Source organism: Xenopus tropicalis, chromosome 7 (assembly GCF_000004195.4).
Source record: "Xenopus tropicalis strain Nigerian chromosome 7, UCB_Xtro_10.0, whole genome shotgun sequence".
In the NCBI taxonomy this organism is placed as follows: domain Eukaryota; kingdom Metazoa; phylum Chordata; class Amphibia; order Anura; family Pipidae; genus Xenopus; species Xenopus tropicalis.
Window position 1 is genome coordinate 36,066,006 of NC_030683.2, and position 18,549 is coordinate 36,084,554.

At 38.2% G+C, this 18,549-nt stretch overlaps 1 protein-coding gene across 1 annotated transcript in view; it reads right to left on the reverse strand.

Moving 5' to 3' along the window:
* fra10ac1 (fragile site, folic acid type, rare, fra(10)(q23.3) or fra(10)(q24.2) candidate 1) overlaps positions 1–17,764 on the reverse strand; it is a 36,339-nt gene extending 18,575 nt beyond the window's left edge. The window contains 8 exon segments of the mRNA NM_001079356.1: positions 3,299–3,344; positions 4,050–4,134; positions 5,390–5,473; positions 6,700–6,776; positions 11,437–11,482; positions 11,560–11,655; positions 14,517–14,593; positions 17,623–17,764. Of these exon segments, the coding sequence (NP_001072824.1) occupies positions 3,299–3,344; positions 4,050–4,134; positions 5,390–5,473; positions 6,700–6,776; positions 11,437–11,482; positions 11,560–11,655; positions 14,517–14,593; positions 17,623–17,634 (523 nt within the window). The 5' untranslated portion in view covers positions 17,635–17,764.
* Between the last annotated feature and the right edge of the window lie 785 nt (positions 17,765–18,549).

Sequence of the window (18,549 nt, forward strand, 5' to 3'; positions counted from 1 at the left end):
AAATGATTGGGCACCACAGTTGCCAGAGGAATTGATCTATTGATTTAAAATGAATCCACTGTGGGGAAATAAGGAAGCATGGGGGACATGGGGACCCTTAACCTGCCTGCACCCACGACATGAGGGAGCTGTGGGAGAGAAGGTTAGCGATAATGTGTCACCATTCTGGTTACCTATATAATAAATATGGCCCAGGTTGGGACCCAAAAATAGGGACCCATCCTATTTAAGTTTTATCTCTATGATCTGCCAAAATAAAGTGAAAACTGTACCACAATTAAAATACCACAATGTAATTAAATTATGCCACAATATTGATTAAAACCAAAATTGGTTAGTGCAATGTAAAGATGTCAAACTGGGTAAAATGAAATTAGTGATGAGAAAAAAGCTTTTAAAGCCCTGGTGTAAGGGACATCCTATCAACGCAGAAATAATGAAGGACAGCAGGCTGCAATTCTATGCTAAACTCAGCGGGGAACTGGCGGGATATTATGCCACAAGTAAAAATAAAATGTTTTGTGTAGAGCCACAAATAAGCTCACCAAATACCACGTGGGGTCCAGGTGTGCATGGCCTAGACCTACAGTTAGAGGAGGAGGATTATACCATGGATGTGTAGCAGGCGCTCAACACATCCCACGAACAGGCAAAGTAAAAGAATAGAAAACCTTATTTTAAGTAAACACAAGAGTTATGATCACCTTACAGAGGCGCGTGCACATTGACAAGTGGCGGGGCAAGAAAGCCCAGACTAGGGATAGGCAGAAGAGGTACCTGCCTAGTGCCCCCTGCCATTGTGCCATTGGCAGGTGCCTGTTCTGACTATCCCTAGTTCTGTTTTTTTTGCCTTACACATTTCGTGCACTTCGTCACAGGCTGGTGAGACATTACTAAGTGAATGGAACAGAAGGGCGTGAAGAGAAGAAAGAACGATGACTGCTCTTGTAATTATGATGCTGATATATAACAACAGCAATCTGACATGCTGTCATACCATAATATGGTTGGAAGATAGGTAGTGATGAGCTAAATTTTTTGGCAGGAATAGTTTTGCTGCGAAATTCTGCATTTTGCTAAGGACAAAATTTTTCGTGGATTGCAGAGTGAGGGAAAGTGTCTTGGGCGCATCAAATAAATTGCTGTTGTGTCGCTTATTACTTAAGATAGGTATTTACTCCATTTCTGCATTATAATTTCTGCATTAAAATAATGCTTAGCAACACATCATGTATTTTTTCTTTGCAAACAGACTATGAGAAAAACATCCCATTTAAAATTAATCAGCATTATCAACTTAGTCGATGTGTATGAGGCAAAAAATGCTTTCCAGTTTCTTATGCAGCGACTCACATAATTAAAAATGCAGTTCTAATGCGTTTTTGATTATCAGCATGCAGTTTCACTAATGTTTTACATTATATGTTAATCAGAAGAAAAGTGGTATTAGATCATCATTTTTATTTTTTTACTGTGCTAGAAAAAATACTTTGCAATGCACGTCTTTTGTGAAACTGAATGTTGAGCTGTCAAAATTCTGAAATTAAATATCTGGGTTTTAGGATATCTAAACCATAAATGCTTATTTATGTGCCCTTACTAAAAGTGACAAAATAAATAAATATATACATTTTTTATTTACACAGGCTCACATGGTTCCATAGAATGAGAAGAAGCCACGATAGTCTGCCACTGACTCACAAGGACCGTCTCCCTACCCTAGGCTGTTTTTAATCAAATAATTCAGATTTCTAGGTAGATCTTCTTTTTCTCTGTAAATATAATAAAACAGTACCTCGTATTTGATCCTAACTGAAATCACTGTCACTTCATAGCTTAGTTTAAAAGACCAAATCTGATAATTACACAAACCAGCATCTCTGGCAGACATTATTTAAATGTCCTAAATGTGGTATTTTTAGCAAATCCACTCACCATGCACTGATAGGAGTAAACAACAGATTGTCTTTTCTTTCAAGTCCATGTCAATCTGATAACTGCTAAACCCTAAAAACTAAACCCTAAAAATGAATATGGCTAGAAATGACATATGTTATATACTGAATTACTGCACCAGCAATGACCCAGGCCTTCAAAGTTGTCACAGGGGTCATCATCCTCGATTTTTGTCAGTGACAGTCACATTCTCAGTGTGCTCTGGGCAGCTGTTGAGAAGCTAAGCTGGGTTTTGTCAAAATATGAGGTTGGCCTGTAATATAAGCTAACCTCCTATGTACTAATTATCTGTACAAATTACTAATCAGTCTTATATTGTGACATTTGTATTCTGTATATTGCGTTTTGGTCCCTAAGCTGACAGCGGTCCAGAGAATGTGCAGTGAATAAGCAGAAAAGAACATGGGAACTACTGGAGGCATCTTTAGAGGCACAAATCCTCCCTGCTAAAGGGCTGTGGCTACCTTGGGCTGATACAACATTTCTACCCTACTTCTTTAGTTAAAGGGAACCTGTCACCCTAAGAAATAATTCCAAATGTGTTTCTCAGATTAGTTGAGCAAAATTAACTTGACATACACTTTATAAATAATATAAATCTTGTTTCCTTCAGTCTTGGAATTACACAATCATAGCAAGCAGGCAGGCACCATTTTGGAGACTCTGTTATTAAGACAAGCTTTGCATCATACCAAAATCTTGTTTATATGCCAGAAGAGGGACCTAATGCCCATGCACTGGCTACACAATTAGATGGTAAGGAGGGAAGGGGAAAGTGAGAGCTGAATGGAAAGTTAAAGTTATAGTCTGCCCTGCCTGACAGCTGGGATTTTTAAATGCCTTTATAATGGGCATGGATGTGTAAATAAAAAAAGGAATTTGAGTTTCATGTTTAATTTGAAAAATTATTTTTATTGTCTGGGTGACAGGTCTTCTTTGAGCTTTTTATCCTCTACAAGTGATGGTCAGGCAATAAGGTAGACCTGGGCAAAAAATGCCCTACCATATTGTTATGTTCATCCTTACCTTTCTCACCTTTAGGCTACTGCCACACCAGCTGATGCAGATTCTCAGCCTGCGAATAAACACAGGGCGCAAATCAGCCCCTATGCTTGCCTTAGTCTACCCGTGTGACTGCACCCAGAGTATAAATTAATGTAGGGACTGATTATTGTCCTTCCTTTATCCAAAAGCTGAGAATCAGTCTGGTTTGGCAGTAGCCTTAAAGGCAGAGAAGACTTTCTGAATTAGGTGCAACTCTCTCTCACCATATATTTATTATTCCATGACAATTAAAAAATATATATGTCAACACATTCACAGACTTTCAATCAAATGCTACCTTTTCCAGAGATAACTTCTTTTTCCACTCGCCATCGAAACCCAAACTGTTGAAACAAAGCAAAAGTCATACATATATTAATATATGAATGCACAAAGGAACAAAATTAAGAACATAAGAAGTAACACCTTTTATCATAAAAGTTAATATATAAAACAGGATTTCATAAAGCATTTTGTACCCTGGCCACCTAAAAAATGTTATACCATAGCCACCTAAAATCTTTATCCAGAAACCCATTATTGTGGTAGCTTCTAAAAACAGCAATGGCAACAATTCTTCATTTTTTACTAACTTGCTTTTTTCTTTATAGGACAACAAACGCATATTCACTGGCATGGTCCTTATATGTTAGGCATCCCCCAATTAATAAAGATTAAAAGATTGTTCGTTTCCCCCATTGAGGTTCAGGGATGAATCGTCAGACATGGAGGAAGAAACAATAGGGATTCTACCTCCCCCGGCCGATTCAGCCCTAAATTCAGATTTCACTTGGGCACCTTCAACGGCACCCGATCAAAATCTTTTAACCCACCCGATTGACACTACATTTATGTAGGTCTTTGTTTATTCTAAGGCTTTTTTTTTTTAAACCAAGTCTAATAAAATAGACTTGGAAAAAGTCGGGGTAAACCTATGACACAGCACCCTGTCGTTTTCCCTCTGTGAGCAAGAGTCATTGGGTGAGCGAGCTGACCAGGGAACACTGTAGATGTTTGTTAGACATTGGCATTATTTTAGGGTCACAAACCTTGTTTTCCTTGTATCTGCTAAGATCTGCTATGCAATATTCTTTGAATAATTTATCATAGTATTTCTTTGCAAGTTTCTTGTCCCTGTCAAAGAGAAAAATTAAAACAAATAAGTCTGGAGTGGGGCCCATACTTGGGGACTCGATATGGGAGACATTTAAATTTAGAGTAGTTATAAATTTTTGATTAAGTATACATATTTCTAATTTTAGGTAAGTTATTTGAAGGATTCCTGTATGTTGAATAAGCTAAATGCAGTAAAAAAGCTGATTTCTCTTTTTTTTATTTAAATGCACAAAAAAATGAGACAGAATATTTGTATCACAGCTTTAATATAAATGGTGCATTATTAGCTTATTTAGCACAGAGCTACTAGTAGCAGCTACTTGTTGTGGCTACTAAAATAGACAATGCTGATCATTTACTGATAATTGTCTGTGTGTTTTAGCAAAGGCAATTCTCAGTACTGTCTATGGCAGGGTATTTTCTGAAGTTTGGTAGCCGCGTAAAAGTAGCTGCTACTAGTAACTCAGTGTGTCTTCACCCTAATGGGTGCCTACCCCTGCCCTCTCCTCATTCAGCGCTACCATATGCAGACAAAGCTGTATTCATAAAGGAACACACAGGTCTTTAAGCTCCATTTACAGAGCAGTGTGCAAAACAAACCATTGTAGTTTGGGACAGTTCTTTGCAATTTGTTTACAATAATAAGGGTATGAGCCAGCTTTAAAGGGTAAGACATACTTCAACTAATGATGAGTTTATGGAAAACCAAAATGTAGCTGAATATTTTTTTTCACTGACCACTGCAATCAAAAATCTATTTTCGTATCTACAGCTCTCTGTCCTCTCAGACTCTTTCCTATTCATACACAGGGGCTACCAATAGCCAATCACAGCCTATATTTGGCACCCCCAGGAACCTTTTGCACGCTTGTGTTGCTCTCCAACTTATTTTGACATTTGAATGTGGCTCACAGATAAAAAAAAGGTTGGGACCCCCTGATCTACACCATAAAGAAGTTTATTTTAGGGTGACTACACATTTAAGGAAGGTGTGAATAGACGTTTCTTGCATAATATGCCTTGTGCTGTTCCACTTAGCATGAAGGAGTGGTGTTTTATGTTCCGATTAAAAGTTTGCACCCTACATACATTATCATGACAAATGGTGGATTAAACTCAAAACATCCTGGCAAAAACATCAACACGCAATCACTAGGTTCAAACTACATCAGTCTATTTCCTGATGAATTAGATAATACATTTTAAACAAACCTGGGATCTCAGCATTAGAAAATCAAATTTTAATGAATAACTAGCGTGTAGTTGCATATACCAAGTCATGTCTTCCTCGTCTTCATCCTGCCACAGGAATCTGTGGTTCTCTCTAATGACATCCAAATCAGTTTTATTATTTTCTCTGCAAATAAAAACAGCAGTAAACATAACAAAACAGTATTTTGTACAGAATTTGTACAGTTATGACCTATGCATAAGGGTTAAGTCCTTGAGTCTTCTTACGTTTGGATATTGTGTGGGTACTGGTGATATATTGATATAAACATATTTTACTGCCATTATGCATTAAAAAAAATTGTTAGGCACCCCCCCAGTGATTGTAATCATCATTTATCCGATACCCCAGGCCGGTGCTCCTGTTAGCCTAAACCTGCACCAGCCTGGGCTACCTGAGAGTGAGTGATCCTCTTTCTTCTTCTGTCTTTGCACCGCTTGCGCAGTAAAGTGAAAAGCCAAACTTTAACAAAAAAGCCGTTTTTTCACTGTACTGCGCATACATGGGCATGCAGGTACCCTGAGCCGGTGCAGTTTTCTGCTGACTGGGGCACCACTCAGGGGTATCAGGTAAGTGATTGCAATCACTGGGGGGTGCCTAACATTTTGGCACCACCCAATGATTATACCTTTATAATCCCTTTAACGCCACACACACCAATTATAATTGTCTTTCGGTTTGACGAATATAACTATTATTATTAGTCTATTTGCAGAGTTAAAAAAACCATAACGTGGGAAAAAATTCCAGTTATTTAAAAAACTATAATATACACCTATATGCACCTAATAATAATTAGCACAATGTGTTGAAAATGTATTCTGCCTATTATTTAATTAATATTCTGATTTTTTTGACATTATAAAGAATTACTGGAAAACTGTCATTTTTCATTAAACTCAATACCTCACTTTTCCCACATAAACAAGGGAAATGTCACTAGAAAGTGAGCTCTGCATAAACAAACCCTAAACTGAAGCCTGTTATACTAATATGTTTTACTACTTAAGCAGTGACTAAGCATGAAAGAAAGTAAAATATGGAGTTAGAAAGTGAAAGTGGTTTCATTTTCTTGTATAGTGTAAGAAAACAAAAACCATATAATAACCAGATAATGCTTAATTAAAAACAGACAAGATGTATGTTCAACACAAGTCCTGTTCACTGAGCTGAAGTTGAAAAGGAGTGTATACCTGTAAGAATGTTTGATTTTATTAACTTGCATACAAAGCCTTTTGGTGATGTGAATATCACTTATCTTAGTTTATGTCTAATTACAAGTTTAGGATATGTGTATGTGTTTTATGTGTATAATTCAATGTTTAGGATATTCTTCAGTATAAAGTACTTACTTTGAATGCTGGAAATCTTGCAGTTTTCCACCATAGTACAAAATATAATCATTGACAAATTTCTGGTGTCTGGCAAACTGCAAAAGTAAAGGTTAAAGGAAACAAATATTTTCTGCACAAAACAATAACCTGCTCCTCTGCTTAATCAATGGACTTGGAAAACAACAATGAGTTTTTAAGACCCGCAGGTATTAGATTTATTTTTCTTCTTTTGTCTGGCTTTATTTGGTGGCATCATATACAGTGGTGTGAAAAACTATTTGCCCCCTTCCTGATTTCTTATTCTTTTGCATGTTTGTCACACAAAATGTTTCTGATCATCAAACACATTTAACTATTAGTCAAAGATAACACAAGTAAACACAAAATGCAGTTTTTAAATGAGAGTTTTTATTATTTAGGGAGAAAAAAAATCCAAACCTACATGGCCCTATGTGAAAAAGTAATTGCCCCCTGAACCTAATAACTGGTTGGGCCACCCTTAGTAGCAATAACTGCAATCAAGCGTTTGCGATAACTTGCAACGAGTCTTTTACAGCGCTCTGGAGGAATTTTGGCCCACTCATCTTTGCAGAATTGTTGTAATCCAGCTTTATTTGAGGGTTCTCTAGCATGAACCGCCTTTTTAAGGTCATGCCACAACATCTCAATAGGATTCAGGTCAGGACTTTGACTAGGCCACTCCAAAGTCTTCATTTTGTTTTTCTTCAGCCATTCAGAGGTGGATTTGCTGGTTTGTTTTGGGTCATTGTCCTGCTGCAGCACCCAAGATCGCTTCAGCTTGAGTTGACGAACAGATGGCCGGACATTCTCCTTCAGGATTTTTTGGTAGACAGTAGAATTCATGGTTCCATCTATCACAGCAAGCCTTCCAGGTCCTGAAGCAGCAAAACAACCCCAGACCATCACACTACCGCCACCATATTTTACTGTTGGTATGATGTTCTTTTTCTGAAATGCTGTGTTACTTTTACGCCAGATGTAACGGGACACGCACCTTCCAAAAAGTTCAACTTTTGTCTCGTCGGTCCACAAGATATTTTCCCAAAAGTCTTGGCAATCATTGAGATGTTTTTTAGCAAAATTGAGACGAGCCATAATGTTCTTTTTGCTTAAAAGTGTTTTGCGCCTTGGAAATCTGCCATGCAGGCCATTTTTGCCCAGTCTCTTTCTTATGGTGGAGTCGTGAACACTGACCTTAATTGAGGCAAGTGAGGCCTGCAGTTCTTTAGATGTTGTCCTGGGGTCTTTTGGGGCCTCTCGGATGAGTTGTCTCTGCGCTCTTGGGGTAATTTTGGTCTGTCGGCCACTCCTGGGAAGGTTCACCACTGTTCCATGTTTTTGCCATTTGTGGATAATGGCTCTCACTGTGGTTCGCTGGAGTCCCAAAGCTTTAGAAATGGTTTTATAACCTTTACCAGACTGATAGATCTCAATTACTTTTGTTCTCATTTGTTCCTGAATTTCTTTGGATCTTGGCATGATGTCTAGCTTTTGAGGGGCTTTTGGTCTACTTCTCTGTGTCAGGTAGCTCCTATTTAAGTGATTTCTTGATTGAAACAGGTGTGGCAGTAATCAGGCCTGGGGGTGACTACAGAAATTGATATTGAAATTGAAAATTGAAATTGATAAACCACAGTTAAGTTATTTGTTAACAAGGGGGGCAATCACTTTTTCACACAGGGCCATGTAGATTTGGAGTTTTTTTTCTCCCTTAATAACGTAAACCTTCATTTAAAAACTGCATTTTGTGTTCAATTATGCTATCTTTGACTAATAGTTAACGGTTTTTGATGAGCAGAAACATTTAAGTGTGACAAACATGCAAAAGAATAAGAAATCAGGAAGGGGGCAAATAGTTTTTCACACCACTGTATTTAAACTGTCCCTAAGGTGCCACTTCAGCATCATAATCACAAAGGAACACTAACAAGTCCCTTGACCACTACTTATATCTCGAAAGACTGATGTCCCTGTTTCCTAGGGAACGCATCAGAGCCGAAATATTACAACATAATAGATGCAGAACATTCAAGAACAAGCTGAATTCTTTATGTTCTATATGTGTATTATATGCAAGAAATGGCAACATTGTGAAGGTAAAATATGACATAGTTCTTTTCTATGAACTTTCTTTCATATTCCCAAGGCTAACTTGCAAGGTAAGAAATTAGTGAGCAAAGTTTTGCTGGCAGAGAACTCTTTAAAACTGCCAGAGCATTAAGACTCACCTGACAGTGCTGCTAAGAGTGTTTTTTGCTCCGAAAGCAGGCATAAGAGTAATTTTAGGCCAATAACTGCCTGTGATAAGTGTCAGGTGGTTTCTATTAAAGTCAGTAGTTGGCGGGCAGATGAAAAACACTGGCGGAAACTGCCCCGTGTTCCATTAAGGTGGCCATACACGCACCAATAATATCGTACAAAACCTCGTTTCGTACGATATTCGGTGCATGTATGGTATGTCGGCGAGTCGACCGATATCACAGGAAGCTGCTGATATCGGCCGACTCGCCGATCGGACCAGTTTGAAAATTTTGATCGGGTGCCATAGAAGGCGCCTGACCAAAATCTCCCTTCAGCGCTGAATCGGCAGAAGGAGGTTGAAATCCTATTGTTTCTACCTCCTTACCTGCCGATTCAGCCCTGAATGGTGTGTGGCGGATCTGACGATGTTTCGTCGATGGTCGCACGAAACATCGTCAGATCGCCACGTGTATGGCCAGCTTTATCATGAAACAAACTTGATATTTGTTGAATGACTGTATACAACAAAATAATGTCTCTACTTAAATACATTATATACAACTGCCAGTGCCTGAATGATGTGAAAAATACATATTTTAGTTCCTGGGTTCTATGCACATGATAGCTGTGAAATATTAATGACTGCAGAAAACTCCCTATTGTGTGTAGAAGCAATTTGTACCAGTAAATGACTGCAAAGCTTTAGCTAATATGTAATAAAAAATATAAGAAATATTTGCCAACTACTGTTTTATTCAGTATAAATTGAAAACAGGATAAAAATAAAGATCTTTAAAAAAAAAAAAAGTTTTTGAGTTAGCAATCTGTCCTGCGTCTAAATCCAATTTTTCGGGAGATCAATATGTTCTGGGCAGCATTATTTAGTAACAGGATATGATATCATCCTTAAAATAAATTAATAACACAATTTTATAAAGGTTTTTGGCAATCAAAACCACATGAATGTTCTGTAGCCAAACTAACAATCACATAAAGGCTACTGCTACCCATTCACACAAATTGGTTAACTGGTTCAGATAGTATGAGTTTAATTTAGTTATTCAGGGTCCAGCAGTTGATCCTTTTATTCAAAATCCAAATACTGGCTGAGATTACATAGCCAGAATTTTGGATCAGCTATGGTAGGTTTGTCCAAATCTTAATATTTTCATGTTAATACTCGGTATCTAGACAGATTTGTATACAGTTTGCTACTTCTTAAGTGTTTCTTTGATGCACAGAAGTGCTTTCTGGTAACAAGTTATTTCATTAAACGTCTTCAGAGTGTTGGTGGGGGCAGGAATTAATATCCAACAAGCTAAACAGGCATGCATACTGATTTCAACCAAATGATTATAGTGATTGGCTGCTTGCAAACAGGACAATCAGCACACAAGGCAAATGCAGTTATTCAGAAATTCCCAGAGGCACTATAGTGCTACTGGCTGCTGGGTTCACAAATAAATGTTTCAAACACTGAATTTTCCTGCACTTGCCCCATTGGTGGTTGCTGATTGTGGTTGTCATGGTTCGTTATTTGCACTTTGGCTACATGGGGAAGTTTTGGTAAAACTTGCCTACAACACAATATATGCAAAAATGAAATGTGGCCACGACTTATTAAGATTAGCCCAATTACTTTACATGCCATATAGTAACATGTATAGCCTGTGATTTGTATTATCTTCACTTCCATGGATAAAAAATATGTATATAGACACAACTGTGGGCAAATGTATACGTGAAAGGAGGGTTGTGCAAACAGTGAATTATTTTAGAATGGCATAGAGAAATGTAACATTTACTGTGCTCCTCTTTAACACTGATTTTTAAATCCACGTTGTTTGGATTATGTATTCTTTTCCAATACACATTGTTTGGATTATGTGTTCTATTTGAGACTGCACTACTCTTATGAGTTACTCTTCTTATTGGGCCCACTAGGGACACTAGCAAAAAAAAAAAACAAAAAAAAACAACTATTTTTTTTGAGAAAGGGCCTATCAAGTTTCGAGACTGACTTGTTACGAGTAAATTCTGGCAGAGAAAGAGGCCAGGGAGCATACCTTGGATAGCTCCCACAAACTATTGTTGTGCATGTGGCATTTGTTAACTGACAGAAAGAATGGTCGGTAGCATCACACATAAAATGATAATTGCTCTGGATAGCCTTACTATAAGAGCTACATTATACTACTGATACTGACAATTTTGTATCAAATTTTGAATATGTTCAGGGGCTTGAAAAGAGACAGCTTGCTGCAATCTCGCAGCCTCCTTTCTTCTTTTGTGTTTTGAATTGATTGCCATGCATCCAACTTATCATGGTTTCTCAACACTCCTCCATCATTTTAGCCACATTCTCATAGTTTTTATATAAAGGAACAGTGTCCTTTAAAAACAACGTATTGACAAAATAATACTGTACAAAATATTTAGTCCTTAATGAACAGTTAAATTTGGCACTTTTCATGAAGTAAAGGCAAAGGATACGGCATCCATGGATATTAAGTGGAATCTCTGATTTCTTGCTTCTTCCCTGATCGAGAAAAAATGGTTTCATTTTCTGGACATGGAAAGTTAAAAGTTAAAAAAATTAAGAGAATCTTTCCTTACCTGTCCCATTCATCAGCTGCAACGGTTTTGTGAGCAACTTTTGCATGCCTGTCTTTCTGAAAGGGCTTCTTAAGCAATGCTTCATTCTTCTTTAACCTATAGTTTGCAAAAGTATTACATTTGGCAGGTATTTCCTGGAACATAGGTATATTTATACATTATTTTGCCTATTTATTTTTCAAAGCAAAACCATCTATTATTCAGTATTGGTTCTCTTGTTAAATGCATTGATGCAGCATTAAATCTGCTCAAATCATCAGTTCTGTTGAGGATAATATTACGTTTGCTCTGTTACTTCTGACAAATGCCCTCTGCAATGGCAAGTTAAGCATTTTTATAAAAATGCAATAAAGCGCCAGGGGCGTGAAAAGAGAATTTATATAGCAAAAAAAATAAATAAATAGTGCTTACTGTGAGGTCAGAATGCTACTATCACAATGTCAATGTCTAGCTGTAGAAATTGTGTCTACCCTGCAGAAAAGGGCCAGTGTAGAGTTTAGTTAAAGTTCATTTTGACTTCTAGTTCTTTGGTGGGCTAGAACACTAACATGTAATTGTTAGTAACAGAAATTTAAAAGTTGACAGCCGCCACCAAATATACCCTTTCCTCAACATAAAAATAAAATCCCATTTTTTAATACTGGCTATTATACCAATAACTGCCAATTTTGCTGAACTAAAATTTCCCCATGCCCACACACAGAGAGGGTGCTAGAAGTTGCATTTTAACAAAAACAGTAGAGGTAAAATCTAGACAGCACAATGGGATATTGCCTAGCATTAATGCCTGGAAACTATGGAGCCTCCGGTTTGATTCCACCCTGGGCACCTCCTGAAATACCTTTGTAATTTCTCTGTGTGAACATGAGTTTCCTTCCACACTCCAAAAACATAAAAGGCAAGTTAATTGAATCCTGATAAAGCTGTCCACAGTGTGTATATGTATATGACAGGGTCCTAGGACAATGTGGAATATGTCACCACTACATAAATAAAGTAATGCATGGCTGCCTATGAATACTTAATTCAATAAAAAACGAAATGCCTTAAGGGCTCTGGCACACGGGGAGATTAGTCACCCGCGACAAATCTCCCCGTGAGCCCTTAACAAGAAGCAGCTAAAGCAGTATATGCAAGTATGCAATTTTGTTTTTGCTGATACCAAAGGAAAGCACTTATCTTTCATATATTTAAGAACCCACTAAATCTCCAAAATATAGATTATATTGATGCAGTTTTTAAGGTGTTTCTATCTTATTTTAAGCAAAGCTGTAGTGCCTAGATTAGCCATAGTTTGGACATAAAAGCATTACAAGATATGATAGTTTTGTAACTGCTGCTTTATATCTGTAACCACACAAGGGCACTGCATGTTTTTTCAGGTAGAGATTTGAGATATCTACTCATTTGCACACTGTGTAACTTTCATCTAAAACACACTATGCAAATAATGGTACATTGACTTCAGTGAACAATAACTCCAGATCCTAAATACATAATACAGTGAGGGGCAGAAGTAGCAGCATCCACAATATTTGAAATGCAGTGAGAGAAAGAGGGTAGCTGCACCACAAATATATAAATACAGGAAGAAGCAGTGCGAATTTTAGCCCAAAATACATTACATACAATGAGAGGCAATTATTTTGGACACTACATACCCTCTTACCCTTCGAAAAAGCAGTTTTCCTGAAGGCCGAAGAAGATTTCAGCATTGTAGAGATCAAAACAAATTCAGTAATCATTTGCATTGCTAAATGAGCTTCCACCAAGTGGTAGACATGAGAATTGCACCCAAGCGGAAGAAATCCTGTTGGATCTTATGCGACTTGGCCCTTTATGACAGAATATTGAGTAGGAGAAACAATAGCTTATCTGAAAGCCGTTCTATTGTATGCTAGCTCTTTCTGAGAGCTCAGAATAAGCCACAAAGCACTGAGATGGCTGCCTATACATCAATATTACAGCTAAACAAATACATTTGTTGGCTAGAGAATAACAAACAGAATAATTTTAAATGGTAGAATTATTTGCAAATTAAACACTGTAATTTAGAAATAAAAAGTACACCACATAATCCATTTAATTAGGCAACTGAGACAACTACAGTCTGCATGGTGGGCCATCATTATGTTATGTACAGGAATCACATGTAAACTGATGCGACAAATACCCCCTTGTAACATTAGCAGGGCCTGAAATAGTGGAAGGCAGAAGAGACATGCGCCTCTCCTGTCTCCTCTAACAGCATTGAGTTTTAAGGGTAAGGGAGAGCGAAGCAGTGGGGAAGAGAAGCCATGTTGGCAGGGGGGAGGCTGGAGGAGCAGGATAAAAAGAAAGGAGCTGGCAAGGATTGCCAAGGTTTACAGGGAATGGGATGAGGGTGGGGCTTGGACAGTTTGTGTTGGCAACATCAAACAACAAATTCAGGCAAAACTTAAAGGGGATATTTAAAATATGAATTTATGCAGTTCTTCTCAGGGTGCACTTTTGCCATTTACATTAATTTTCTATTTTTAGTGTTTTCTGAGATATTTTTACAATGCGAAAAGCAGGATTTTAGCTAAGGTGAAAGTCAGCAACCAAAAAGCTGTTAATTTCCTGAATCCAGGAATTGCAGAGACAGTGCTTAGACAGTTAAGATCACAAACTCTGGGCCTCCAAACAGAAATGCTGAGCTGAAACCTGCCTAGCAGTATAAAACTGGTAATATTACAGAAACCACTAAACATAGAATATGAAAGTAAAATGCAAAGTTTACACCAATTCAATTGTTTTCAAAGCATAATAAGTATTTCTTAAATTTTACCATTAGTTAATTGATTTATTATCTTTTATACAGCACTGATACACTGTACCATTGCTTAACAGAGATTATACATCATTCATGTCAGTCACTCTTAGTTTGATATCATCATAAATCTGGGGTAAATCAATTTTATATTAAGAAAAATTACCTGTTTTTGTCAGCATCTTTTTCTTTGCCATCATCTTCTTCACTAAAATCAGAGTCATATTCTCCCAAGCCTTGTGCCTGCAGAAACACAAATTATCATAGTATTTAGACACGTTACCATGCCTAAAGGGCAGTTTTATTGATGGTTGCGTTTGGTATAGCATATGGCAGTGCTGTCCAACTTCTGTGGTACTGAGGGCCGGAATTTTTCCGGCCTCCGTGGTGGAGGGCCGATAATGGAAGCTAGTTTTGACCACCCACTTTAAACCACACCAATGTTTTCGCATGACCATAGCCATATTAATGGTGGTAGTACAGCAAAAACCTGCCATACTCTGCCTTCCCTACCCTGCCTGTGTGTGCCATACTCTGCCTGCCCTACCCTGCCTGTGTGTGCCATACTCTGCCTGCCCTACCCTGCCTGTGTGTGCCATACTCTGCCTTCCCTACCCTGCCTGTGTGTGCCATACTCTGCCTTCCCTACCCTGCCTGTGTATGCCATACTCTGCTTTCCCTACCCTGCCTGTGTGTGTCATACTCTGCCTTCCCTACCCTGCCTGTGTATGCCATACTCTGCCTTCCCTACCCTGCCTGTGTGTGCCATACTCTGCCTTCCCTACCCTGCCTGTGTATGCCATACTCTGCCTTCCCTACCCTGCCGGTGTATGCCATACTCTGCCTTCCCTACCCTGCCTGTGTGTGCCATACTCTGCCTACAGTGACGCAATGCTGGCACTGCTCCTACAGTCTGCACAATAACTATATATTAAAAAATGTTTTAATTGCAGTACCACCTCAGTATATGTTCTTTTTATAGTGTGCAGGGTTTATTTTTGGGTTTCTCCTACAGTCTGTCTGAGGTGTGAACAGGTGAACAATGGGGCATGATTACAGCCTGAGCCTGAGGTGTGAACACTGCAGGGGTAGAACAATGCAGGGATTAAAAGGTGTGAATAACACAGGGGATTACATTTTTAAACAATACAGCCTGATTACAGCCTGAATCTGAGGTGTTAACCATGCAGGGGGCCAGTACTGATACCATTTAAAGCTTACACAAAGGTAAGCCATCAAAGCAGCCAGACAGGTGGGGGGCCACACAGAGGGGGGTCGCGGGCCGCCAGTTGGACAGCACTGGCATATGGTATAACATCTACACTAGATTAGTTGTGATACTTTATTCTATAGGGTCTATGTATAGTCAATTAAAAGAATTCACTATGTCAGTGTAGAGCGATTAAATGTATTAGAGTAAGGATACCCAACCTTTTTTACTAATGAACAACATTTAGATATAAAAAATGTTGGGGAGCAACACAAGCATGAAAAAAGTTCCTAGGGGCTGTGATTGGCTATTTGGTAGCCAAATGTGGACTGGCAGCCTACTGGAGGTTCTGTTTGACAGTACACATGGTTTTATGCCACCAAAATTTGCCTCCAAGCCAGAAATTCAAAAATGGGCACCTGCTTTGAGGCCACTTAGAGCAACAACAAAGAGGTTGGTAAACCACAGTTGTTCTTGGGCCACTGGTTGGGGATCACTGTATTAGAGTATCTGTATATAATCCATGGGTCCCAGACCTTCTGGAACTGTCTTTGTCTATCAAGAAGTATGCTGGTGAGTTTTTCCCATAAGAAAAGTGTTGTCGATCCTGGCCTTAACTGTGAGCCAGGCTTTTGCAATCACTTGTTTACTGGCAGTGAAGATGTGCTATGAGTGAATGTTGTGTTTTGGATATTGTTCTGATTTTTTCTGAACATTCCTCTGAATGTTTTGGGAGATTCACATGGAGAATTGTATGTATTAATTGATATACTCTGATCCACAAACATTGTGCTCTAGTACAGTGCCAAAATATATGTCCCATCGTACCTGGGGTATTACATCCCCTGAAGCAATTGGAATAGTATCCTGAGATGTACTTAGCTATCCGGCAAGGGACTAGATACCATCTACTTAAAATTTTATAGTTAGTTTTCTGTGCTATTATGTTGGTGGAACTGTGTGCAGTGTTGGAGATATCTTGCCAAGCTTCCTCATTTATTGTGATAAAATCTGAACTCCAATCCTTTATGAATTTCAGTGATTTTATACAGTGTATGTTAGTGTTTTTGTCTATAAAGGAAACTGACGGCGCCCTTCATAGTAGGGCCATGTAAACACATGGCCCTACTATGAAGGGTTGTATTCGGATTGGATACAAAAATTTCTGAAGATCGCAAATATCACGAATATGCTAACGAAAAAATCGAATTAGTCACGAAAATATCGTATTGGCGATACGAAAGTCACAAAACTTTCGTACCTAACGATTGTAAACAGCAGGAAAACCTTTCCGATTTTTTCGCGCAAGCATACAAAAAAGTCCCGCAGACGTCAAAAAAGTCGTGCAAGCGACGAAAAATTTGGCGAAAATACACTCGGAGTGTACGAATGAACGCTCCAAGCGTTCGTGTCTTAGTAAATCTGCCCCTTAGTATGTAAACTGCTTTGATTTTACACAGGGGCCTATTTACAAAATACACCACATATCACAAGGCATTACTGTGTAAAAAATGACTGAAATACTTACCAAGCTGTGTAATCATTTGCAGTAGCAGTTTGAAAATTTGGCATTTTCCCTTTAACTTTAATGGATTACACAAGGCAGTGCAAAATCCAGTGTTCGGGCAGCGTAAAATAAAACACACAGCTTGGTAAATTCACATTTATTTGACACTGTTTTTCTGGCATTGAGTTACACAATATGATGTAAATGATGTAAATGATAAGTTGAGCTTCCCCCTAAAAGGATAATTCACCAGAAGGTTAATAAGTATTTATGGACTTGGGTAGAGAACTGTGTTGCACTTTATGCAGGGAATAATATACCATCGGTCACCACAGCAACCACACATGAATCAGGCAGTGCAGGCTAGTTAGGCTAATGTTTATAACATACAAAACAATGCTTTTATACGAATGTGTCCTAAAAAACCCTAAGTAGTAGCAGGTAAAGATACATTTCAAAGACTGTGCTGGCATCTAAGTAGCTCCACATTACTGATATTTTAAAATACCCTCAGTTCCAAATGAATATATCTGTATATACACACAAGATACTCACATAATTAGCCATTCTTGGTTATCCTCAAACACAGCGCAGCGAGTTCGGTACCCCAGCCTACAGAAACCACACAGCAAAGGACCTAAAGAGGCTGCCGGGAGCAGTAGTTTTTGTGCAGGCAGCAGCTGTCACCGTGCAGTAAAGGGATATCTGCCAGAAACACAGCAGGCTCACAGAAAATGTCTTCCTCCCCGCAACACAGGGCGTTGCTAGTAGTTCCGCCTCATAAGGGTACAGCTAGGTAAGGAGGCTTACATTGCAGGGTTGTTCAGGCGTCTGTCACCGATTAAGCTCCCAAATCACGCAAATTATCGTTCTAAAGCCTCTTAGCACTTGTTAAAGTTTTATAAAGGCAAGAAATGGGCAAAAGTGTCTCATAAACATAATAGTTGATTTAGTTTAAACTGAAAAGGATGGCTTAGCACTATAAACTAAGAAATGCAAATGATTTAGGTATCAGCAGTATATGAACAAAATGAGGGCATGTGATAATTATGCCCTGGATTATTTTAAACTTAATTTGCCTTTGGTGTGTGTTCAGTGACATTGATCATAAAAAGCTGGCCTTGCTTTAATTCTACCATTTGTTCTGGTAGTATTATACATGACATTAGCACTGTATTTATTTATCCTGCCATGAGTTCTGGTAGTATTATATATGGAATTGACACTGTATTTATCTTTTTAGCCTGCCATGTCTTCTGGTAGTATCATATATAGAATAGGCATTGTATTTATCTTTTAATAGGTTTTACATGTTCTACATGTATAAAACATTGAACTGGCCCTTTATATTTAACATTGGCACTGTATTTATCCTACAATGTGTCCTGGCATATTATACATAGAATTTGCATTGTATATATCTTTTAATAGGTTCTAAGGGTATAAAACATTAAACCGGCATTTTATATTTTATATGTTTGA